At 39.5% G+C, this 25,590-nt stretch overlaps 3 protein-coding genes across 9 annotated transcripts in view; 2 read left to right on the forward strand and 1 right to left on the reverse strand.

Annotated features, from left to right (window-relative positions):
* The window catches only part of tsc2 (TSC complex subunit 2), a 33,815-nt gene extending 29,019 nt beyond the window's left edge, over positions 1 to 4,796 (reverse strand). For 2 of the 5 annotated variants that reach the window (XM_086296560.1, XM_086296559.1), the window contains exons 1-5: positions 3,080 to 3,410; positions 999 to 1,184; positions 804 to 890; positions 598 to 708; positions 365 to 512 (exon numbers count right to left, since the gene is read on the reverse strand). In XM_086296560.1, the coding sequence (XP_086152686.1) occupies positions 365 to 512; positions 598 to 708; positions 804 to 890; positions 999 to 1,133 (481 nt within the window). In that variant the 5' untranslated portion in view covers positions 1,134 to 1,184; positions 3,080 to 3,410. Of the gene's footprint in view, positions 1 to 364; positions 513 to 597; positions 709 to 803; positions 891 to 998; positions 1,185 to 3,079; positions 3,412 to 3,503; positions 3,575 to 4,660 lie in introns of those variants that run through there. The other 3 variants (XM_086296561.1, XM_086296558.1, XM_086296557.1) reach the window with 3 other exon arrangements.
* On the forward strand, positions 2,790 to 10,126 carry nthl1 (nth-like DNA glycosylase 1). Of its 3 annotated transcripts, none has more exons than XM_086296563.1 (7): positions 2,790 to 2,890; positions 4,434 to 4,767; positions 7,254 to 7,510; positions 7,579 to 7,749; positions 7,887 to 8,046; positions 8,810 to 8,915; positions 9,621 to 10,126. In XM_086296563.1, the coding sequence occupies exons 2-7, from the start codon at positions 4,506 to 4,508 to the stop codon at positions 9,922 to 9,924; spliced, it is 1,260 nt and encodes a 419-aa protein (XP_086152689.1). In that variant the 5' UTR covers positions 2,790 to 2,890; positions 4,434 to 4,505; the 3' UTR covers positions 9,925 to 10,126. The 3 variants fall into 3 exon arrangements, with proteins under 3 accessions (XP_086152689.1, XP_086152688.1, XP_086152690.1); XM_086296562.1 differs by lacking the exon at positions 2,790 to 2,890 and adding an exon at positions 3,112 to 3,590; XM_086296564.1 differs by lacking the exon at positions 2,790 to 2,890 and adding an exon at positions 3,112 to 3,409.
* Positions 10,127 to 12,711: 2,585 nt separating this feature from the next.
* nherf2 (NHERF family PDZ scaffold protein 2) lies at positions 12,712 to 23,707 on the forward strand. The gene is made up of 6 exons (XM_086296567.1): positions 12,712 to 13,385; positions 13,719 to 14,024; positions 20,514 to 20,705; positions 21,090 to 21,243; positions 21,324 to 21,544; positions 21,916 to 23,707. Exons 1-6 carry the CDS (start codon positions 13,179 to 13,181, stop codon positions 22,081 to 22,083), a joined length of 1,248 nt encoding a protein of 415 aa, XP_086152693.1. The 5' UTR covers positions 12,712 to 13,178; the 3' UTR covers positions 22,084 to 23,707.
* Positions 23,708 to 25,590: the final 1,883 nt, after the last annotated feature.

Here is a 25,590-nt window from a genome sequence, read left to right on the forward strand (position 1 = left end):
GAAAGAAACAGTTGAGGGTATTGTGTGCGGAAAAAAGAGCTATTATTAGAATTTTTAAAAAAAACACATTGTCATCATTGTACCCGAAATGAAAAACAACTGATTAAAAAAAAGAAAGCAAACTGTTGTATTACATAATATCAATAGAGTCAATGCACAAAAAGGGAACAGTGAACACGAGTTGAACCTAATCAGCTGAGGTGTGACACAGCCAGAAATTTATCAGTGATTAATAGTGGTTACTTCAAAGCTGATGTTTTGCTTTATTCAGAATTCCTTATATTTATTTTCCAGATTTGTTTTTTTTAAATGCACAAACACAAATATTGCAACTGATAAAGAAAGAGGATTAGTCTGTTTTTACCTATGTCCTCTTCCAGGTATGTGATATCCTTTCCATTCTCTGTTAAAGCCTTAAACACCTCCAGTCTGTCAGAAAGGTCTTCATTGCACGGCTGGTAGTCTCTGATTACCTTGAAAAAGTAGGCTCTCAGAGGGCCGAGTCGCTCACCCTTCACACAAAAAGACTTTTTTTTAAAAACAAAAAACATACAGAAGCTTTTTGCATGTGTCTGTGTGTATGTTGTGTTTTTATACCTGCCCCTGTATAATGGCCCTGAGCAGCTGCAGGACAGCATGTCTGGCCTCTGGTGGCTGCTCTGGAGTCAGCATGTCTTCCACATTTTTCCATACAGCCTCCACTGCATGCTGAACAACATATACACTCAGATTTTAACAAATAAAGAAGACTGCGTACTGTTCACCAAACAACGACAAAAATGGACCGCAGTCAGCAGACTCACCTCCTCAAACTTTTTCATTTTGGCAAGCTCACAGATGTGGTTCATAGTGCGAACACGGTTGCTCAGACCGCAATCTGGGTGGAGCTCCTGAAACGCACCAAAGCAAAAAAATACGTCAAACAGTGGAAGATATGCTGGGAAAAGAATGGGAGACATTCAGTGAACATGCACAGACACTCAGTCGCTTCTGCAGACCTTGATGATGTCAGCCGTAATGATAAACTCGGAGGGTTTAGTGTCACTCTGTTTGTTCGGAGGACGCTGTGTACCGAGCCCAAAGATCCCCTTCACCTTGTCCTTGAGACTCTCCTTGCTTGGTTGTTTATTCATGGCCCAGCCTGAAAGGGTGATGCACAATACAGGCGAGGGACTGGCAGCTGCCTGTCACGGAACCAGACACAGAGCAAGTCACACCTTTTTTCCCCCCTTTAAGCTTATTAGTTAATCATTTCCTGTGGATTCTAAATGTGGATTCATATGTCATTCACTGCTGATAACATAAATGCCACCCCCCCACCTCCACCTAACTAATATTATTATGGAAATGTGTAAACCTTCCTTCAATAGATTTAATGTATTGCCAGGTATAGAAATTACAGTTGAGGTAAACAACATGCATGGGACAAAAAGAACATGGGAGCACAGTTTAGCTTTGCAAAGTAGCATCAGTACAAATCATAGCATTTCTTGAACAGATGAGACCAAAGTGGAGCTGTTTGGCCATAATGTACACCCATGCACATGTTGGAAAAAAAACAAAAACAAAACAAACATAGCATATTAGTACTTAACACCACCTGTCAGCACAGTGGTGGACAGCTGATGATTTGTGCTTGTTTTGCAGCTATGAGACCTGGACACCTGTCACTCTTTGGTGTACAGAGAAGTTCATGGTTGGCTCAAAGTATTCTAGAGGCAATCTTGAGGCCATCTAACTGACAGCAGAAGCTTGGCCCAAATTGGGTCATGCAAAAAGACAATGAGTCCAAATACACCTGTAAATCTACCAAACAAAAAATGGCTGAAAAAGAAAAGAATTAAAGTGCTGCAAGTCCAGACCTCAGCCCAGTTGAAATGCTGTAGAAGGACTTTAAGAGTGGCTTTACTAGCTACTGAAAAATTATATATACTTACTACTCACATGAGTCTGTAGAGTCGTGTGATAACCCTTTCACGTGACTGTATATACATTGAGAATTAGTACAGATTTACACATGGCACTGTCCATCTGTCCTGTCAGCTTTGTGCCGGCTAACTGTTCTACAGTCCTCTGATGAAAACCTAAAAAAATAAGCTTAAACATTTCAGTTATTCCCTATTAATAACTTCTTTTTGCTTCCTCGCCACAAAAATGGTAACACCAAAAATACATATAACAAATAGTTATTTTAAAAATCAGCACTGGGCCATAACTTCACAACCAGTAGATTACCAACAGTAACCTGTCAGCATATTTTTAAACTGTCTAAGCTGGAGCTGGGCTCTGGAAACTGTTCAGACCAGATATAATGAGGTGTATTAAGTCAAGTCATATTTCAAGTGAAAAAGTCCATCTTGGAAAGTAAAATGAAGGTTAACACATGGGTTAAACAGTGGATTTTCACCTGTTAGCACAAGGTTAAAAACACAAGTGAGGTCAAAAGGCCAAAAAGACTTATTTTTAGCTTATATGAAGTCTGTGCTTAGCAGGTGGAGAAGCTGATAATAAGAGATTGCTAAACGACTCCAGTTTATCCATGTCCATATCTGTAATGAAGTGTGTTTTATATTTCTTTAAAGGGTTGCATATTATTGTACTGTGCATGTGAGCTTAGACCATACAACAGCAAAATAAACTTGAGCAACAAGTTTATGACATTACAGGTGGGTCCACATAGCACTACAAGCCACTGTTTAAGCAGGAGTAAAGTTTGACACTGCAGCCTGTAAATATGTAAACCCATGGGGCACGTTTAAAGAATTTGCTGTCATGTGGACTTGACAGAGATAGAGGGGAGGGGAGGGGAGGTGAGCAGACGGACAACGGCTGGTCTGTTTCAGTCCAACACCAGCAGCAACAACAACAACAGCAGCAGCAACGGTGCAAGGTAGGCTCGAACCAGAGTTGATATATCTGCGGATACAAGTCAGCCTAAACACTTCATATCAGCACAAACGTAGTGTGGCGTTGCTAAACCCTCTCAGCTTCGGTTCACAGTGGTTGTAATAAGCTAGCATTTCTCTGTTGTGGCACTGCCCCTCCTACCCCCGGCCACCTTCTCCCCCTCTCATCTCACCTCAGTGAAGTTGAGTCGGTTTTGGTTTCATTCAGTCGCTGCTTCGTCAGATTGCAGCCAGCCGAGCCGCCCGCTTCTGTGCATTGATATAACTCTGTCTTAGCAGCCGAAGGCTCGCTCCCAGCACCCCTACTCCTCAACCGGATGACACACTAATGCTCTGACAGTGGGACTTCCTACAAAAACACGTTTGCCGCACTGCCTCGCGGGAAATGTATTTTTTAAGGGCAGACTAAATACGAAGTATGCTAGTCCGTTTGTTAGCAGTATGAGTTTTTGTGTTGTGGCACAAGCGGGAAAGCATAACATCTACAAAGAAGTAAAGCGCAGGTAAAGTTTCCTATAGACTATATAAAAGTGTTTAGCCGTCAAAATTTAGCATAAAGTAAGACGGTTTTAGCTGTTAAGCTAGCAGCTAGCTTACCGTGCTGCTGTTAGTGAAGTTGGTTCCTTTTTGACGCTACAAGCTGCAATGTGGCCAGGGGTCCTGTGAGTGGCGCTTATGGACAAGGTAATACAAATATTTTTATTTTTGGGCTCTGGACAAAAAATAAAAACACACACAAAAGAACCTGGCTATATTTCTGGGACAGAAGTTGGACTACCACAAGAAATTCTCTAATATTTGGCGAATACAACTAGCAGCTTCCATTAACCCTACTGTGATAATCGGTTCTCAAACTTATCAAAATATAGACACCATGACAGGATCGGCTCCACACTGATGGTAAAGTGGTACCTTTGGGTCAAAGGCACTGCTCTAAACACTCTCTTTCAGTCCATCCAGCTGTTCAAACCTTCTGTTTGTGAGGGGCAACCAATCAGAGGAAGGTTGGCTTAAAAGAGAGTAAAGGAAGATTATCAAGACCCAGTATAAGATAAATAAGGATTATGTTTCATTTGTCACTCATGTAAAGCCACATAAAGCTTAGTATGGTCTAAGAAAAAAACATGGATTTGGAAATGAGCAGATTTTGTAAGTTATCATTATTATTATTATTATTATTATTATTATTATGCAGTCCTGAATAAAATGTAATTATTTAGTGACTCTCTTACGACATCATTGTCGACTTCTATTTATAAGACAGTTATATTGGGGGGGGTTCAGTACGTCTACAGTTAAACTAATAATATAACCCTGACCCGTTTTCAGTCGCAATTGAGTATCGTGTAGGTTTTTGTTTATTGTTTTTTTTAGATTTTAAAAGTAAATTGGCAATTCCACCAGGAAGTGTAAGTGTAATCTCATATATCAAAAAAATATTGTTTTATTAACAGAGCGGAAGATTTATTTTTTAAATCTTCAAAATAAAATCGAGTCTTTGTGTTTATGTCATTCTTCCTCTTGCAGGCGAATTCAGCTCGTCAGCTCCACCCGCGATCCAAAAACTACGAATGAGAAACTAACTTCAGCAACAGTTCAATGCTTCACGTCCGCTGCAGCGCGCGGGTCTGTTATGTAGTCCGAGGTGTTATAATGACTTCTCCTTACTTCATGGAGAACAGGTCTGTTATGACTCGGAGTGCGAGTCAAACTGCTGGCCGCACACCTGCAGCCTCTCTCAGGACCAAACTCACCAACAGACGGAGGAACGAGGACCCGGTCTGCGCTGTGCCAGTGAAGGTGGAGGTGGAGGAGAAGAGCGTGTCAGAACTAAGAGCTTCGTCTACTCCTTTATCAGCCGGTAACGCTAACCACACAAACTGACCACGTACGTTGGTACACGTGGATACAAATTAATTAACTTGAGCTGTTTTGGTGGCAGAAGGCTATTGCGCTTGCGCATATTCTGGAGCAGGTTGATTTGCTTTGCTTACCAATTCTGCAGTTACACCTTTACATCTTAAAAAAGCGACTGGCAGGTGAAAACCAGGCTTTGTCATTACCTTTCTCGCCCAGTGTGCAGGAGTTATCAATGAACACTACAGGGCACAGAGTGAAAGATGTTGTTTCTTTTGTTCTGCGAATGTGAAATAGAAATAGGTGAAACAGGTGAAATAGAATTATGAACGTGCAGGATATAAGGTTTTGTGCATCCATAAGAGAAAACTGACCTTTACACTCAAGAGACAGATTTTGTACTTGCGACTGAGTCTGTGCTAATAAACAGGGAGTTCAGTTTATCCTGCACAAAACCCTGTTTACACTAATAAAGGTCGCTCTACAGCAGGGATGTCAGTCTCATTTTACGTCTTGGGCCACACACAACCCACTTTGATCTTAAATGGGCCAGAGCAGTAAAAAATACCCTTTCTGTCAGTGTAAAGATATTTAACTATGCATTTATAGAAAAAGAAGAGTCATTTCAACACTACACTTTGGTAGCTCATTGCCCAGACTACCCTTAATCATAATAAAGTGGAAACATTTGGTTATTTCACAGGAAATTTCCTATTTTTATCATTTTTTTTTATTTATTACTGTGCATACAGTGTAACAAAAAAAAAAAGTACAGCCATCGACAGTGATCCAGTGGGCTGGATTGTAGTGTTTGCTGGGCCAATTTTGGCCCAAGGACCTTATGTTTGGCACTCCTGCTCTGAAGCATGTCTCTGTAATATTTGCCCTACTATATGAACATTTTGAGCCTCTTTGTTGCACCTCTTTGAAGGCTGAAACGAATAACTCTGTTCGAGAAGATTTGTTTCCACAAGATGAAATTCAAAAAATGTACTTTTTTGGGCAGACACGTTTTTGTACTCCGAATTGGAAATTGTTGTTCATGCCTTTATTTCATCAGGTCTGATTTTTTTTTTTTTTTTTTTTTTTTAGTTAATTATTGAATTAGAATTCATTGTTGTTTATTACTCACATCTGTTGGTAGTTCAGAATTCCACCGCAAGGCTTCTGACTAAGGCTACTAATAATAATAATAATAATGGATTGGATTTATATAGCGCTTTTCAAGGCACCCAAAGCGCTTTACAATACCACTATTCATTCACTCTCACATTCATACACTGGTGGAGGCAGCTACAGGTGTAGCCACAGCTGCCCTGGGGCAGACTGACAGAAGCGAGGCTGCCATATCGCGCCATCGGCCCCTCTGGCCAACACCAGTAGGCAGTAAGGTAAAGTGTCTTGCCCAAGGACACAACGACCAGGACAGAGAGCCCAGGGATCGAACCGGCGACCTTCCGGTTACAGATGCGATTCCCAACCCCCTGAGCCAATACTGAACTATCACATCGTTACTAATTCAGTTGCACTGGCTCTCTGTGAAAATCGTTCCACTTTAAGATTCTGGTTTTGACTTTTAGAGCTCTGCATAGTTGAGCACCAGTGTTCATCAGGTCCCTGAGGTCATGTGATCAGGCCCTGCTGGCTGTGGATCATATAAGCGTGTGAACTAAAGGAGATTGTGTTTGCAACATTGGCCCCAAGATTCTGGAAGTCTCTTACTCTGAGCTTGAGATCTGTTGTCATTAAAAAAAGACAGAATTTGCTTGTTCAGAAATAAGTGTAAATTTTACACAGTGGGCTCAGTATTTCAAGTCTCTTTCTTTAAAGGGTTTTTAGACAGTCTTAATGAGTTTATACAAAAACATGAAGCTAATCTGCTTGTCTGATTAGTTATTAGAGAACCTGCATTCTTTGTGATGACCAGCAGGGGGTGACTCCTAACTGCAAAAAAAAAAAAAAAAGAGTCTAGTTATATAAAAGTCTGTGAGAGAACCACTTTACTTCTATCTTGATTTATGGCCTAAATAAACTTTTTTCCTAATAAACATTTGTTCTTAATTGTTAAGTTTCAAAATTTATTAAATACAACTTGATTTTCATTTTGTAAATAATTTGTCATAGCAACCATATGAACCATGATATGAACATTGACCCAATTAAGGTGAATGGGACTGAAAATGTTTTGCTTTTATAAAATAATGATAAAAAGACAGTGTGCGAAGATTATAGGGGTTTTTTGTTTGTTTGTTTTTTAACCAAGATGGTGAAATTATTCCAACATTCAGCATCTTTAGATGTTGAACTGGTTGGAGAAATATCTTATTTATAGTGATTTTCTTTTTGTGATTTTGTTTTGGTTTTTTTTGTTTGTTTGGGGTTTTTTTACATCAAAACTAGTCTTTGATTAATTAGATTATATTAGATATCATTTGTGTTTTAATTTTTACCTATGGTGCTTACTGTGGTGCCATGCTTCCGCTTGTTCAGGTCGTGAACTCCTCCACGAGGCACCGGTGCAACCAAAAACCGAAGCTTTAACGGAGTATCCACACAGCCGCAGGAGGAGACAGTTAAAGGTGGAATACGAGAAGGATGAACGTGTTTCTCCCATGAAAACTGAGCGCTGGGAACCTGCCGACTGGAGGAAACAGTTAGGATTCATTCGTGAGATGAGGAGCGGTCGTGATGCGCCTGTAGATAACATGGGAGCAGAGAAATGCTATGACATGGAGGCTCCTGCGCATGTAGGTGTGGGGTGGATATTTTAAGTCCCCTTAAATAGAACCTGTTAATTCCTCTGTTCCATCTGCAGGTGAGACGTTTCCAGGTGCTGGTGTCACTCATGCTGTCCAGTCAGACAAAGGACCAGGTGACAGCAGCAGCTATGCAGAAGCTCAGAGCACACGGCTGCACTGTAGAAAACATACTCGCTACAGATGATGAAAAACTGGGAAAACTCATCTATCCTGTCGGCTTCTGGAGGGTAAAACAGATGGTGTCCATAGCTGTTAGCACGTTTAATCAAATTTCAGTAAATAAAAGTTAAATATTAATATTAACCTGGTTTCTCAGCTGTGTTCTTTGTTGTGTCCTCTTGGTTTCTTACCTGTTCTTCTTTAGAATAAGGTGAAGTATCTGAAGCTGACATCAGCCATGTTACAAAAGGAGTTTGGAGGGGATATCCCAAGCAGTGTTGAGGGGCTGGTCCGTCTGCCGGGAGTTGGACCCAAAATGGCTCACCTGGCTATGGACATCGCCTGGGACCAGGTGTCTGGCATTGGTAGGGACTTCCATCTCTTAAACATGCAGAGACAATTGGCTAACCTCCCAGAAACTGATTAAGAAAAATTCTAGATCAGTGATTCCCAAAGTGTAGGCTGAAGCCCCCTGGTGGGCCGCAAAGGTAGTGCAGCTGAGTCACAGTAATAAATGGTAAATGGCCTGTATTTGTATAGCGCTTTACTAGTCCCTAAGGACCCCAAAGCGCTTTACACATTCAGTCATCCACCCATTCACTCACTGGTGATGGCAAGCTACATTGTAGCCACAGCCACCCTGGGGCGCACTGACAGAGGCGAGGCTGCTGGACACTGGCACCACCGGGCCCTCTGACCACCACCAGTAGGCAACGTGTGAAGTGTCTTGCCCAAGGACACAACGACTGAGACTGTCCAAGCCGGGGCTCGTGCCTTTCTCTTGATTGACCAGTCTACTAATTCCCTTATTTTTACCTCTATTAATAAGTGAAGACACATCAGTGGTTTTGATGTGTCGTCATATTTGATGTTTCTGCCGCATTGAGAAATCATTGGTTTGTAAAATGATGTATGCACTACGTTTGAGAAACTTCAGAAATTACATCCTTTGGTATCACACAGCTTTAAAACAAAAAATGAGCCTTATATTCATCGTGTAGTTACGACGCGTTGCAGGGTTCTTCTGTTTGATTGCATTAGATTTATTCAGGTGCACCGAATAAACTGGCAACTTAGAAGTATTGTGATGAGACTAGGCTTTCATTTGTATTGATCATTTTTGTCTAGGTGTGGACACACATGTGCATCGTATATCTAATAGGCTGGGCTGGCTCAGGAAGGCGACCAAAAACCCAGAGGAAACACGGAAGGCCCTTGAGGAGTGGTTACCCAGGTAACAGCATGACAACTCACTGCTGATCCGCGAAACCTGATTAACTTGTGATCAACAAACCTATAAAGATGTCCAGGATTGATTTAGATACGTACCATACATCAGCGCTGCCAGTGGTTAATGTTGACTCTTTAACGTTTGACTGACAGTGGGAAGCAATGAAAATCAAAATGTGGAAATCTGGGAATTTATTTTTAGAATGCAAAATAATAATCAGTGCTCAACAACATGCAGATCTCACTATATTCTTCTGATGTCACGATATACCAGAAATGACAATATAATACTACACTTCTTTGGTCATAGATTATACATCTGATATTGTGAGAGACCGACTCCCAACAAATAATAAACAGGAAATTATATTTTTTCATTTAATTAGAATTTGACAGCATTTCTTGATTAAAAGTTACTTTATCTTCTTTTAATAAAAAAACAGATGAAAGCAGCTTTAATTATCAAATGTGAGAGCAGTCACTTATAAAGTAAAGAGATCCTCAGGCCAGAGAGCAGTAGATGTCATGGTGACCCATTTTCAATCCATGAAATTTGACACTTTTATAAAAATGTATTGATATGGTGATATTAACACCAGCACCAGTGTGTTCTTCTTAGAGTGCAGTGATATCATTTAATTTACTACAAAAATATGTTTCAAAGTGTAGTACTTCTGTAAAGTCATCAGGTGATGTTTCTCTGTTGCAGGGAGCTGTGGAGTGAGATCAACTGGCTGCTTGTGGGTTTTGGACAGCAGGTTTGTCTGCCCGTCAACCCTCTCTGCTCTGTGTGTCTGAACCAGCACAGCTGTCCATCTGCCCACAAGAACTCTCCAGCAAAGAGACCTAAATCGGGATCACCACGGTCTCCAAGTCCAACCTCCTCTTCAAAAATAAAAACTGAACCTAAACAGGAAGCAGCTCTTAAAGATGAGATGATAAATAAGGAGTTACTACCCACATCTGTTTCCCACACCACAAAGAGAAGGCTGAAAACCAAGGTTAATGTTTAAATTTTACCGATGTTTGTGATTTCAGCAGACAGTGAGCACAAGAAGACATATTATGTGTTTACTTATACAGATAGATTTAAAAACATGTATATAAGAATATATTTGACACTATAACAGCACCTTTAAAGGGTAAATATTTTTAATACTTTTCTTTTTTTTACCAAATAAAAAACATGTTACTAATATTTTGTGTAAAGTTTTGTCTAAGAAGAAGAAAATAAAATACAAAAATTATGTAAGTTTTATTTGTGTGGTGTCATAAACTACATTTTCTGAGGCGTGCAGTTTATAGCATTTTAATATTAATTAAAATGCTATAAACTGTACCTAAAAATATTGTACCTAGCATGTACAGGACTTATAGTTAGCATGCAGTATAAATTGTTTTTAAAACTCACATTTTGAGTCTAATATGAACAGGATATAAATTATGACTAAGAAACCTAAGCAAATACCTGAAAATTCATACTCAATTTATCCTGCACAGAAAAGGAAATAAACTGGCCTTTACACTTACATTTAGAAAGTAAGAAAGTAAGCTTCTGTTTGAGGGGATAAGTAGGAGCCAGGTGCTACTAATTAAATACACAAGATGTTTTAACATATGGCTAATTTGGCACATTCAGGTGTGCTTTAGCCTTGTCACTCTTAGGTATGTTGCAACATAAAGAACCTAAAGACTTTTGGAACAATGTCCTTCGGACAGATGAGACCTAAGTGGAAATGTTTGGCCATAATGTACACTTTTGTAGAAAACCAAATAACAGCGTGGTGGTGGAGAGAAGGTGATCTGAGCTGCTTTTGCAGCCACAGGACCTGGGCACTTGTCAGTCATTGAGTTGACTATAAACATATCTGTATATCAAAGTGGGCTGTTCTAGAGTCTAATGTGAGGACATCTGTCCAACAGCTAAAGCTTGACCCAAATTGGGTCATGCAACAGGACAATGGCACCAAGCAAAGCAGCAAATCTATGAATGGCTGAAAAACAAAAGAAGATGTTGATGTCAAAGAACTTTGAAGCCTAATTGAAATGCTATTGCAGAACCTTAAGAGAGATGTGCATCGAAGGATGCCCAGAAACCTCAATGAATTGCAGGAATGTTGTAAAGAGAGAGTGAGCCATAATTTCTCCACAAGAAGAAAGAAACTGATACATTTATACAGAAAACACTTCCTTCATGTTATTCTTGCTAAAGGCAGATCTACACACTATTGAAACATGGGGTGTACTTTGTTTTTCGCATGAATGCAGAGAGTCCTATGAAAGCTTTATTTCTAACTATACAGGCTAAACTTAATTAAACAGGAAGTGAAACTCTTATATGCAACATTTTTCTGAGAAACCAAATAGAAAAATAAAAAAGTCCCCTATGGGTTTGAGCACAGGACCATTTTGCTGTAAAGTAACAGTATTAATGACTGTACTATCAGCCTGCTCATAGACCTAACCAGAGCGCCCAGATAAAACTGTATGTATGCTGCATGCCATAACTCACCGCTTAAAGTGAAAAGACTTGCTTGTTAGTTACACCTGTGTAACAATATTTCTTCTGCAGAAGGTTTAAAAAAATGTAAGAACTTAACACTATGTAAGTCTTAAATATGCACGTACCTCGAAGCTACTTTGAAGTCTGTTTTAGTGATTTAGTTGATGTCTTTAACCAGAGCTGGCTGAGCATCTTGCTTAAGGGTCAGTTATATTATTAGTCAGGTGTGTTTACAGAAGCCTCCCTACAGTTCACTTGTTCACTTATTTTGCCTGTTTGATCGTTACTGTGCAGAAATATTTGCTTTCTTGGGGCTTTTTTGTTGTTGAGAAAGTTAAACGTTTTAATTCTAAGTTTAAGATGTGCACTTGAGACGAGAATCTGCTTCTAGTTCATAAAACGGGAATGTGGAAGTTCGGATCCATCAAAGCTTTTAAAAATGTGCATGTGCATAAATTGTGGGGTTTATTTGTGGGAGATGAGAGAAAACACACACAAAAACACCAGAAAAAAAACTACTATTAAAAGCAGTTTCTTTTTATGCATCCATCACATGACATGTAGACATGTCATGTGATGGACATATCTGACGATATATCTGAAGATAGACCTATCTTCAGATATGTCGTGTGTGGGATTTAATAATGTTCTTTCCTTGATTGCTCAAGGGAAGATCTGCTTTAGCGACCTATGTCTGTCACGGATGATTTTATATACAAACCTACACGATTAGTATAGATAAACTGTTGCCTATGCAAATATTTACCATGTCAGTGTCTCATATTTACCGATCAGGTTCTCAGTCCTTGCACGTCAACTGTCCTGAATTTCTTTAAAGACTCACTTTGAAAGAGATAAATGCGCGTGCACCAGCTATCACGTCACGCAAGGACAGCTTATATTTCACGAAACATTTTTACCCAACTTTCTTTTTATAGATCTCCGGCAAAGATAAGGCTAAAGGACGGATAAGGCAGATTTCCTTTCTCAGGTCACAGTTTATTCGTGTTTCAACTCCACCTACTTGGAAAAGATTCTGTCTCTCTGGGGAGGCTGTGAAAGACAAAAATGCCCTCAGAAGAACTCTTTCAGTACTTGTTGAGCATGTTTCAAACGCCTGCTCTCACTGATTAAACAAGGTTTCCTTTCAAGCTATATATATATATATATATATATATATATATATATATATATATATAATTTTTTTTTTTTTTTTTTTTTTTTTTGCTTGGAGAGCGCGGCGTCAGGTGTGCGCTAAGGGGGATAGTCCGTGTGCCGTTGACACCTCCTCACTCTCACCGGGTGGGACAGGAGGACACACGCCCGGCTGTCGATCGAGAATTAAGTTTTGCGTGCCAGGAGCAGCTTTCTAATCTCTGATCTCTTGGATTATTCCTTTCACGGACGGGACTTAGTCCTTGTCCGTGGTTTTTTGTTTTGTTTTGTTTTTTGTTGGGGGGGGTTTTTTAACCACAATTTTACGCGCACTCTGCACAATTTTGTGCGCTCATATTTGCAGCTCTGGATATTTCACGATGGATTAAGCACTCATTACTTTTAGCCTACATTTTAATTTGTTTCATCAGAACAATTGTGGATTAGTTAAAGGCTCACAGGATGCCAAGCGATGCTGATCTTTTGGTCACTGAAGCGCATAACCACTTTGGATTAAAAGCCAGTGCGTTTCCACAGCTCTTAGGCAAAGCACCTGCTTATTCTCCCGAGACCTTCTAACCTGTTTCCCTCCTTTACTGACGCACTGGGATGGAAATCGAGCTGAGACCAAGGCTGTGTTTTTTGGTCAAAGGAGAGCGTGGCTATGGATTTCATCTGCATGGCGAGCGGAATAGAGGAGGACAATTTATCCGCAAAGTCGAGCCCGGCTCCTCGGCTGACCTGGCCGGGCTGCGACCAGGTGACCGGTTGGTGGAGGTGAACGGAGAGAATGTAGAGAATGAAACTCATCATCAAGTGAGTTTTGGTTCGGTAATTTATATTTATTTTCATGTGTTTGCTTGGTTGAAATGATCCAGGAATGCCCATGAACCCTTACATATGCAACGAGTACCTGTTAGACCACTTTCTCTTGCCTGAGGAGTAGGAGAGAGTGGGGTTGTAAAATGGGTCAGTGTGAGCCTTTTGTGATGGGAATGACTTTTTGCCTTTGTCATAACACAAAAGTGCAATGTAATGTAAATGTAATGAGCTGATCAGTTCATTGTAAACAGCTTAGACTGAATGACACATCTAACCATTTTAATATATATGAAACTCCTTGCTGTTACTCCTTTCTCCTCTCTGAAGGTAGTGAACAGGATCCGTGAGGTGCCCCACCGCACCAGACTGTTGGTGGTGGATAGAGAAACAGAAGACTACCTCCGCAGCCATGGCCTGGCCTGCACAGAGGACCTGGCCATTGAGATGGGAACCCTCTCCCCACGTCCCTCTCCTGGGCAGACACCCTGCATCTCTCCCAGAGCTAATTCACCCATGACGCCCAGCTACACTCCTGTGTTTCATTATCCAGCTGCAGAGTCACCCACTCGCATGATCACACAAGGCAAGGTCAAGAGCTCCTCCGTGACTTCAAGTATCGTGACAGACCCGGAGGTAAGAGTGAGCATCAAGACACTTTTTATGAGCACCAGAGGAACAGTTGAGTCTTCAAAATAATTCTATGTGATTACTGTGAACCAATGTGTTAATGTGCTAAGAGTGTGTAAGACCTGATGTTTCTCATGCACTAATCTGTACTTGGCTGGCAAGCTGCCTGGATTCAGTCTCAGACAAGTACTTTTAGAAAGCCTGTTGACTTGTCTTAACAGGTGAGACTGAAAAAATCCAACAATAACAAATCACAAGGCTGACCTCCTGAAACTCGCTTAAATGGGGTTAAAACATTAAGATGAAGGTACATGAATTTCTTCATAAAATATAAAATTGTATGTGGGAGTTTAAATAATTATTATTAATTATGAGGTAGGTGTCTTGGACTGACATTTACAGTGGCACAGTGGTTAGCACTGTCGCCACACAGCAAGAAGGTGCTGGGTTCAAATCCATCAAAAGTGTTCCTGTGGGTTATATCCCTCCCAAAGACATGCAGTTGGTTAGGTTAACTGGTAATTCTAAATTGTCCATAAGGTTGGATGTGAGTGCAAATGGTTGTCTGTCTTACCCCTGTGACAGACTGGTGATCTGTCCAGAGTGTACCCTGCTACTTACCTTTTGGCAGTTGGGATAAGCTCCACCCCCCCACCCCCCCCCCCCCCCACCCCCCTCCAGAACCCTTAACTGGATAAGCGTAAAAGGATGGGGGGACTATTTGGGAGGTTAAATCACTTTCTGTTTCATTGAGCTAGCTGTCTTGGACAGAGATGATATCCACAAGAAGTGAAAATGCTCCACCCCATGGTTTCGGTTCATTGCTTGTTTTTTTTCTATGCAGGGGATCAATGTAAAAAATAGGGAGACCGCATGCCTGAAAACTTGATCATAATTATATATTTTTGTAATGAAAAACTATTATTTTGAAGCATTTTATGCATGCTTTGCCTGGCAGTAATAGGGCCACATGGGTAGCGTGGTAAGGGAATATACTATGATGCAACATAGAGGCTGTTTGCATTGAAATTTCAGTCTGTGTTACAGAAGTCTTACACCCACACAGGTTTGCAGAAACACACTTGTTACTTTCCTCTCTAGTCAAAATGCATTGTCAAATATTACTGCTCTATATTTAGCATTTCCTGTGATTCAGGAATCTGCTTAAATATGATGAAAGGTCATTGTTACATCAGTTTTAAGCCACTGTTGTCTCAGACAGGTGCGAACATTTAGAATACAGAATTTAGCTGTAATTAAAGAGTGCTGTCTCTTTGAGCATCATCACCTCTCATTGATGTAATCTGGTTCTTCCCACCTGACTGAACACCAGTGACAAATACAGTGCACAATACAATAGTTATTGTTTAGACAGACTTTTATTTTGAGAATATAGTGTGAAGTTGTAGTTGAAATAGTCTTAAAACTTTGTTCTGTTTTATATACAGAGAATAATGAGGTGAAGTACAGCAGGACTACAGGCTACATTAAAACAGTCGAAAAATGTGAGCCTTCTAGCAAAGTTCTTATTTTGCTTCAGTGAGAGTCTGCACTGCATCTGCCTGCAAAAAATTCTTGTTGTAAATTCTTTGTTAACAAAATAAACACAAAATCATTTAACCCTCTTGAGGCGGGCGTTGCCAATTTGCAACAGTTAAAAACTAACAACCTGATTACCCCACATACATATTTTATGATTTTTTTTTACTCAGGAGTACCACTGCAGGACTTGGTTGTGCATTAGCAACAAAAAGTTTAATTTGAGCCTGAGAGGGTTAAAGTCCTAAATTTCAGTGTGTGTGATGGAGCAAAAACAAAATTTCCAAAAGTGCCCACCAGACCTCAATGTGACGTTGTAATGTCAGTCTTGCTGCAGAAATAAACAGCAACTGGCTGTCAGAGATTTAGCTGTTTGGGATATAAACAAAGAGGACCAGGATCTTTAAGGCCAGTGGCTCACGTCAGACTGCCATCTGTTTAGCTCAAGGCAGAGCAAATAGCGGCTGTTGCTTTGATGGCCATTACAGCAGCTTATTTTCAGGAAAAGGTTTGCATAAAGAATAAAATGAAATATAAGAAATCTCTCTACATCAATGTTACACCACAGCCAACAGCTGCTCAAACTAAAAGTTAACTAAGCTTTACATTATGTTGTGCAGGTGTTACTGTGGCCACCCCCTCTGCAGGGAACAATGTGAGTCTCTAACATATCATTTGCAAGGGCCTTTTCTTTTAGATTTCTGATGTTTTAAAGTTGCTTTGTAGGCACATAATTAGTGTGAAAATATAATACAAGACAAAATAAAATATGACGCAGTGCAGGAAGTGGACCAAAATCCAGGATTCATAGGTAAACCAGGTAAACATAAAAATGAACTTTTTACTAGGAAGCCAAACTCCACAAGGTGCAAAAATATAGAAATCCAGTCCACTTAATTCTAAAACATAAACTGAGAGCCATGAGGGACTTTAAATAGAGGCATTCACAAAAGACAAAAGGAGCCCGCAAATATATATACACAGAAGGGTAATTACTGAAGAGTACAGACAACTGAGAAACACATGAGAAACAAAATATTCACAGCATAAAACCATATGAGATTAATGCTAACATAAGTAAGGGGAACCCAGACTCTAAAGTAAAGACTCTAAACAACAAAGCACAACAACTAAAACTAAAGATACAAGATAGTTACAAATTAATTCAAAGTCTAAAAACTCAAAAACTGAAAAGCACAATAGAGTTGTAGCTGAAAGGGGCTACATAAATCTTTTTAAAGACCAGAACAAACTGGGACAAATTATTGCTACTGTCCATGGGAGTGGACCTCCTGTGGAGACCTAAAATAAGTGAGCAACCCCACAGCAACACAGCTGCAAAAATCAATACAGCTTCGTACAGTCTTTGTTGTCAAGTCTTCCAGTCGAACAAAATCTCTAAAAGTTGTGTTATAAAGACATCACACACACACACACACAAAAGCAATGTCATTATCAGAACTTTATCCCAACTGTTCCCAAGGCTTGTTTGCTACCTCAACTCGTAAATGTTTTGAAATAATGAAGCAACCGTGAAATCTAAATTTTACAGGAGAATGTCAGGGATGATTTAAAAAGTACTTATTACCCAAGTGGTACCACGGCACAGATTTATCTGGGCACTAGCTTGTAACCACCAGACGCTTAGTTTGTGTCTCCCACTGGTCTCAGAGGCAATGCCACGGGAAAAATAAACCTGGATTGACCATGTTACAGTCCCGACCTTAACCAAACACACTGTGTGACAGGATCAGAACAAGCGTATTCAATCCTGGCATCCTAGAAATATTGATGAAGTTTTGTTGGGAGGAATGCTCCAGAATTCTTACTTGTTGCTGTAAAAGTCTCATGAGTAGCTACAGGAAACATATGATGGAGGATGCTGCTAAAGGATTTTCTATATTATAGTTACATCTGGGATTTTTTTGGACCTGAACTTTTTTTTGCAGCTGCCTGTATCATTTACACAGAAGGATAATTCTGTGTATATGATACATATACTTTTTTGCAGATGTGCACAAGAGACAAAATTTTTATGCCCTTGACGAGCACATCACATACACAGACACAGTGGCTCTAATTTCTCCACTTCTGTGTCATTTGTCTTGTGACTGACATTCACGTCATGGTACGTGTAAATACAGACACATTTTCATTGCTCCGTGGTGTTATTATGGAAGCAGATGCCCATATACAACAGTCTAATATAACTACAGTGTTGGCTGGTATTACAGTTGCACATTGATCTGGCTTAGTCACAGAAATGCTACCTGCATACAGACACACTTCGCTTCCACTTGCTGTGTTCAATTACTCAGACTCAGACTAAAAACAATATATCATTTGTTATTGCTTAGATGTTATAGGATAGATATAGAAAAAAGCATCTGTTAGTGTGCAGATTTCTGCGTTTACCATTCAGTTAATTGTTTTTATTGTCAGATAATTATTAAAATGTGGTTTTCAAGAGCCCAAAAAGGACTTTTTGTCTGACAATTAGAGCAAAAATACAAAGATATTTTAAACCTGAAGCAAGACTCTAAAACAGTGTTTTCCATTGCAGGCAATTAATTCTGTGTGTTGACCTGCCTATTTGATTATCATTAATATAATATGCAAATATTTTATCTACAGAGGAAAAGTTTTAGATCCTCAAATGGATCAGTTGAGATATTTCCAGATAAGCATGTCCTGCAGTTTTGATGTGTCAGCTATTTTGGGTCAACATGACAAATACAGCTAATCCGTCTATAATATAACAGAGATCTTTAAAAACAGTTGCTGTGTTGTTCCTTAGCTAAAGCTGACAGTCAGGGATGAACCTTTCCGCACTGTAGTTATTCATATATGTTTGCTACTCCTGGAGTTGTGAGTGCTTTGCATTCAGTTTTTGTTTGAGCAGAGAGCACAGCGATCTGTCACAACGCCCTCAGGCCAGCTTACCCATGAAGGTGTAGTCAGAACTGCGTCACTCAACAGTCAATATTAAATGCTACCCTCAGGACAAGGACTAATACAAGTCACTGGTGCAAAACACACAGAGACACACACACACAAAGCCAGCATGTACCTAGTACTATAAGCCAAAGTCAAGGTCTGAGCAGCAGCTGAGTCATACGCTGTGCCAATTCTTGTCACAGGAGATTAGGCCCTTCAATGGGCTTAATGTGTTTTCGCCAGATCCACTTAGACTACTAATTCAACCTGGCAACCACTACCTTCTGATCAACTTTTAGTGCACCCGCAATATTGTGTAAGGTAAACCTCCACCTTATTCTTTTATCCAACCGAAAGGTGGAGGCAACTGTAGCTGATCCCTGGTGTGATAGCCAATCCATCAAAGAGCTAACCCAGAGAAACAGACAGCCTAACACTCTCACCTCCACACCTGTGGAAGTTTGCACACGAAATGTAAAACTGCATATAGCAAAATATCTTAAGTGTGCAAAAAAACGTCTGTTCTGTTCATTTTGACTCGTAATGTACGTGTGAAACTTATTAGAACTGAATTATGTCAAAAAATAATTTGATATGATCATATTGTCATTACACCATTGTACTGAAAGCTGATACACCACAATGAATGAATGCCCAGAACAATCTGTTGCAATCCAATACAAGAGCCTTGTTATAAATGATATCTTGGGGCAGCTGTACTGTGACGTTTTTGCTTGTTTCTTGTTAGAAAAAAGACATTTTGACATCAAACTAGATTAGGATTGGATAAAAACAAAATATCAACCTAACCAACAATTTCTACATATTGCACATTTAAAGGATCGCCTCTGTGTCAAGAACTCGGAGCTGCTGCTTACTGTATAACAGCGTGAAACGTTACATATTTGATAAATATGTAAAGAATAGTGAGTTCTTCACACAGTTAATTCTTACAGGACACTAGTATGTTCTTTTGAATTAAATACTAAACCCACCTCCCATTTTATCAGACAACCAGTTTCAATGTTGTGGCTAATTGCTGTAAACTGAGAGTCACCAGTTTATAAGGTGGAGTAAGTTCAGATAAAGGATCTTTACGAACCTTATATTGTATTAAGTGTTTATCACATAATTTGCTATAAAATATAATGTGTTTATAGTATACTTCATATCACAGCAAGCTACGCTGACATAGTCGACGTTTTCTTTTCCAGGCATTGAATCTCACATGATTATAAACTCCTTAAGTCTATTACATCGAATCTGCGTTCATGTATTTAATCAAAGGTTCATCATCAATGTCTCTGTTAAACATGGACAAAGTCTGAAACAGTGTTATCAGCATATGTAAAAGTAACCCATATGAGCCAAAGTCTCAGGTTGTCTGACCGACAAGAGTAGGCTGTTTTTTTCCCACTCTTGGCTCTGTATGATGTCATAAAGAGGAGAAAGAGGAGGTATCCCAAATACGGCTCCTGAGTAGTTTTTGCTTCATGGTAGAGCTTATTTCTGCTCTTTTTTTCTTTTAACAAGTAAAAATAATAACAACCAGGCAACAATTGCCACAAAATCAAACGGCATCCATGCGGTATTTAGTTGACACTAAATACCGCATGGTTTCTATTGACAGCTATTTTGTAAAATCCAAATCCTTTGTAAAGTTTATAAAGAGTCCTCAGACCTTTTCAAAATGTTTGCTTGCCCTTCAGTATTGGTGTTATTCTCTCTAATGGAAATTTTTAGGTTGTACATTATTCATCTTATAACATTATTAAATGTTAAGCCTTATCAGTATATCAAACATTATTGAGTTAAATGTTAAGGATTATACTGCATTAATACATACACACACAAACTCAGGGGAAATAGATTTAATTTGGTTGACCTCACCTCTCATTAGTTTCAACTGGCCAGTGTTGTGGTAATGTGTATCTTCTCCATCGCTATCGAAAACATTTAAACATTACTTTTTGTTAAAAGTAAAAGTAATCTTTGCTTTTCTTTTTCATTCTTTTATAGCTGCAGGTAGAGCCTTCGCCAGAGCCAGCCGTTCAGCTCCTTCCCCGTTTGTGTCAGATGGTAAAGGGACAGCAAGGCTATGGCTTTAATCTGCACAGCGATAAGAAAAAGCGTGGACAGTTTGTACGTGCCGTGGATCCCGACTCACCTGCTGAGAGTTCAGGCATGCGTCCTGGAGACAGAATATTGCAGGTAAACTAAAATCATTTAGTCATTTTTTTTTTAAAATACCTGGTGATTATTGGAAGTCTTCATTTATTTGTCGTTAATTTTGGGATAAAAACATCAGCTCCTGTCAGTCTGTGTGGGAAAGCGATGTTTTTTACTGGCAAAAAGAAAGTGAAGTCTTATGGGATACTCACGGACAGAGATTTTTATTCTGTGTTGGGTAAAGGAAGTGTGAGGAGGCAGGAAGGGAATTCATGCAAATCATTCTGGATTTGATCTTTTCATACCTTTTGATTGTCACGTAGTTTTAAAGCCACTCTCTATTCTTTGTCCTGTGTCGTGCCTTTAGGCTCTTTAATTGTGCTGTTTTTGTCTCCAATGCTGTTCTGTTTTTGTTTTCTGTCTCAGGTGAATGGAGTGACCACAGAGGGCCTGAGGCACTCAGAAGTCGTAGGCCTCATCAGAGCAGCAGGGGATGAAGTACGCCTCCTAGTGGTGGACCAGGAGACAGACGAGCTCTTTAACAGACTGGGAATCATACCTACTATCACCCACATTAAAGGTTAAATAGTGCCTGTGCTATTAGACACAGTTATTTTTGTTCTTGAGAGGAGATGCTTATTATTGTTTCGGTTTTCACAGAAGTGTGTGTGGATGACCCAGCCCCTGAGAGTGAGCCACCTACGCCCTCTCCAACCACTGAATTCTCTGCCACAGAGGCACCGATAATAAACGTCACCATGACAAACTCCCTGATTACAAAACTGTCTCCCAAGTCCCGTACCAATGGCAGCTCAGCGTCCCAGTCCTCCAGAAGTTCCACCACCCAGTCAGAGATCAGCAGCTCAGACATGAGCTTTCAGGTGAGAGAGGAATTATTTATGAGACCCATCTTAGGGCTTAAAAAGAAGGTGACTGGACTTCTTTGAACAGAGGGCGTGGCTTACAATACCAACTCTCAGGGACTTATAATGCACTCTTGAGATCCCTTTCCAGGAGCCTCAATCCCTACTCACACCTGATGAGAATCCACACCGTGCATCTGGTGACCTAATAGGCCTCACCTTGGGACTCTCAGCCTTTTGATTTTTAGGCACAGTCACCTTCTTTTCAAGCTCCTAAGACTACCGTGACCTGTATGAGTCAGAACCTACACAGAAATGATGTGCGAGATCAACAATACGATCTGAAAATGATAGTGTAATTAAAGAAAGTGTGTTTGTGTGTACTGTAGATCCCTGATGAGGATGACAGTCATATTCCAGACCCTTTTATGGACAGCGGTCTGCGTCTTAGCCCAACAGCTGCCGAGGCTAAGCAAAAGGTCCTGGGCAGCCGCAACAGGAAAAGAGCACCCCCTATGGACTGGAGCAAGAAACAAGAGATCTTCAGCAACTTCTGACCCCATTAAGGGGTAAAATAAGAGACTGAAACAAAGTGGGGATTGATATCATGATTGCTGCAAGAGCATAGCTTCACTTTGCAAAGGCATGTGGAAGGAAAGAGGTGCAAGAAGATAAACTGTATAAGGAAAGGAACATTTGTGGTAATATTCTTAAATTTTATTCTGTGTATAAAATCATTTTAAGATATTGCATAATATTGTCTATATGTCTACTTTCCAGTGTCTTTAAGGACCAAGACATGCCCTGTGGATGTGTCAGGAATCTGGCTGTATTAAACAATGACATTTGATGATTGGCAGATCATTTACTGTTTTTATGGTGCCCAGACCACAGAGGGTGTATCAAATCATAGCAATTTCACAGCCAGGAGCACAGTGCTCTCATGTCTCTATGATATTATCTGTACCTGCTGTATTTGCTGTAGATAAATGTTTCTTTTTTTCCTCTGTATATATCTATGTCTATATCTATGTGTGTATAGATAGATATAGATATATATAGATATAGATATATATAGATAAAGCTTTTTTATTATTATTATTTTCAATTATAAATGAAGCCATCAGACTGGCATCCTGGAGTAGGTAGTCACCATATGTGTTCAATATCTCAGCTTAGGTACCATGTGACTTTTAAATGTGAATTCAGGGCAATGTTATATATGATGTTTAATCACTTCAGCACTTTTCTTAAATGGTCCACAGTGATTTCTACACCAGAAAATATTTAAAAGTTAGACTAAGTAGCCTCTGATTACTTGTTTTAGCTTTGTAAATTATTTTCTTGTCAATGTGCCCATTTATTTCTCGCTGTGTGAAATAAACTTTCATAATATGAGCAAAATGCGACAGTAGTGTTGTAATATCCAGGTCTGACAAGCATTTATGCGCAAGGCCAATCCTAACCTTCATCCAGCTGCTCCTGTTTGAGGTCACCTCAGCAGATCATTCATTTCCAACACTTCCTGTTGTCATATTCCTCTGTCGCACACGTCGCCATCTCCACAAGCCTCGTATTTGCCCTTTTCCTTTTGTCTGGCAGCTACAACTATCATTGCTGTGGAGGAATGTTGACAATGATCCAAAACACACCAGTAAGTCAAACTCTGCACGACTCTGAAAAAAAATGAAGGTTTTGGAGTGACATAGTCAAAGTGTGGGCTTAAATCCAACTGAGGCGCTTTGGCGTGACCTTAAACGGGCCATTTATGCTCACAAACCCTCCACTGTGGTTGAATTTCAACAAATCTGCAAAGAAGAACCTAAATTCTTCCACATCGATGTCTAATATTAAAATTTGTTTGATGATCTGAAAGATTTAGGTTGCTCAACTGGCAGTTTCTCATGAACGCTATGACCCGTTCAGCTGTTCAACCACCATCCCTTTGCATCTTTTTCCATTAATCCCACCAAAAGTTGTTAGTTAGCAGAACTGCTGGTAAGAGAAACTTTAAAAATTAAGTGCTTTAGCTTAGTGAAAGAAACAATTACATGATTTCAGTATGAAGGTGTGTACATGTGCAATTCTAAAGGTCAACAATCTTTTGGATTTTATTTTAAAAAATAAATCCAAAAGGTCTTGTTAGATATTATTTAGTGCAGAAAACAACCAAAACATTCTGTTCAGGTGAAATTATATTTGTAGGTTTGCTCTTCAAGCATTGTAGCAAAAACCAGACCAGAGTGAACTGTAACTAAAGTCTTCATGAGGTCATGGCAAAAATATCTGGCCCTGTGGGACCATCAGCTCTTCCCTTCTTCTTTGTGAACTTTGTAAATTGAACAAAAAGCTGAATAAGGACACCAACAGAAGATGAAAGCCTGTTCGTATCAGTTTACAGCTGAAACAAACACATATAGAAACAACTGAGCCTACATTTTTATCTGTCAAAGCGAGCGAGCCAGCTTTCTCACAGTTTTTGCATTGGATGCAGATTTTGTGTGCTGATCTACGTGTGATGGTGTCTCAGTACAGAGACGGAAAAGGGACAGATAAGGAAGGAAACACTGGGAGAGAAGTGATCAGACAGAAAAGAGCTTAACTCGGGGGTTTCCCTGAACGTTCTCTGCCCAAACTTCACCTCAAGCTTCAGGCTAAATCCCTCTCATGTACCTCGACTAGTTTGCAAACTGTAAACAAAGTTTTGTGATGCAGTGTTATTCAACTCTAACACTCTGTATAAATTAAATTTTATTAGCTCCATTACCTCATCCTTAAATCTTGTGATTGAGTGCAGCTGCTTTAAATTACTGTGTATGAGTTTATATGAAAGCTGGATGTTCGTGCACGTTATACGTCATTAAAAGTCACCGAATTCTCCTTTTTAAGCGTTTTTTCAAGTACTTAATTTTTTTTATTGCTGATAGAATTTTTTAATTTCCCACAAACCTCTTCAACTGGCTGAAATATCTCCATTAAATATCCTGGAAAGAGTTCTGAGCTCTGAGAAATTATACGTCCCAGATGTTTGTGGTTCAGTGTTGGTGAGTGAAATTCTTGTATTCTATCAACATAATTAGAAAGTAGCCTATGTATGTCTGTGCATTGTAGCTGTGCAATTTAGGGAGTCACTACTGACGTTAAAAGTATAACATGCTAATGCTATATGCTACAAAATGCTAATATGGAGGCTTCAAATGCAGAATCCATGAACTAAAGGCTGTTGTTATATACACTCGTATAAGATATTTTAGTTCACAATTAAAAGTAGCTGAGAAAGAAATGTTATGCATGTACTATGTTACATTTATGTTGAATGTGTTTAATCACTGACCCAGTCTGCAGTCTGAGGAGTCTGCGGTGGATCATATTACTCATAACATTTTATAAACGCATTTCCATAGATGTGCCCGAAATGCACTACAATGATCAAAACAATACATCTTAATTTTGAAAATGAAATTGGTATATTAAAAAAATCTACACTGAGCAGTGAAAAATGTGTGAAATATATACAAAGTTCATATTTGAAATTAAGTAAATAAACTGCAGATACAAGATACAAACATCTGAATATGCCACATTTTCTCTCCGTGAACATCTACACAATAAAGTAACTGTTCTTCCTGTTCCTCCAGATCTATAAGTGACCCTTGCAGATTAAGAGACACTGTAATGTTTTCTGGGATAAAGGTAACAGTTTAGCGGGACAGCTGGGACGTTTGCATCATTACTTTTCAGTACAAGAGCCAGGTCTGCTGTGAAAACTAAACAGAGCAAGCGATGTTACTTTTATTTCCTGAGAGTCCTACAGTGCGCTTTTGTAAAACATCCACCTTTGTGCCAAGTAGAGTTCCTGACGAGGTGACCTGAGGAAATTCTGGTAACATTAATATTTCCAGAGATAACTCATGGCTGAACATGATGGAGTTTGCAGCTCAGTTTTGCATGAACAGAAAATACAGCATAAAAACAAACAAACTTTTAAGCCCTAAGGGCTAAGGATTTTTAAGAGTTAAGAATTCACACCAAACCGTCATCCTTTGATAAAAAACACTGGACTG

The sequence above is a fragment of the Aulonocara sp. 'chitande type north' Nkhata Bay genome, linkage group LG6, assembly GCF_057382095.1.
Source record: "Aulonocara sp. 'chitande type north' Nkhata Bay isolate Kocher_YH1m ecotype deep benthic linkage group LG6, A_spYH_male_GT1.1, whole genome shotgun sequence".
Classification (NCBI taxonomy): Eukaryota; Metazoa; Chordata; class Actinopteri; order Cichliformes; family Cichlidae; genus Aulonocara; species Aulonocara sp. 'chitande type north' Nkhata Bay.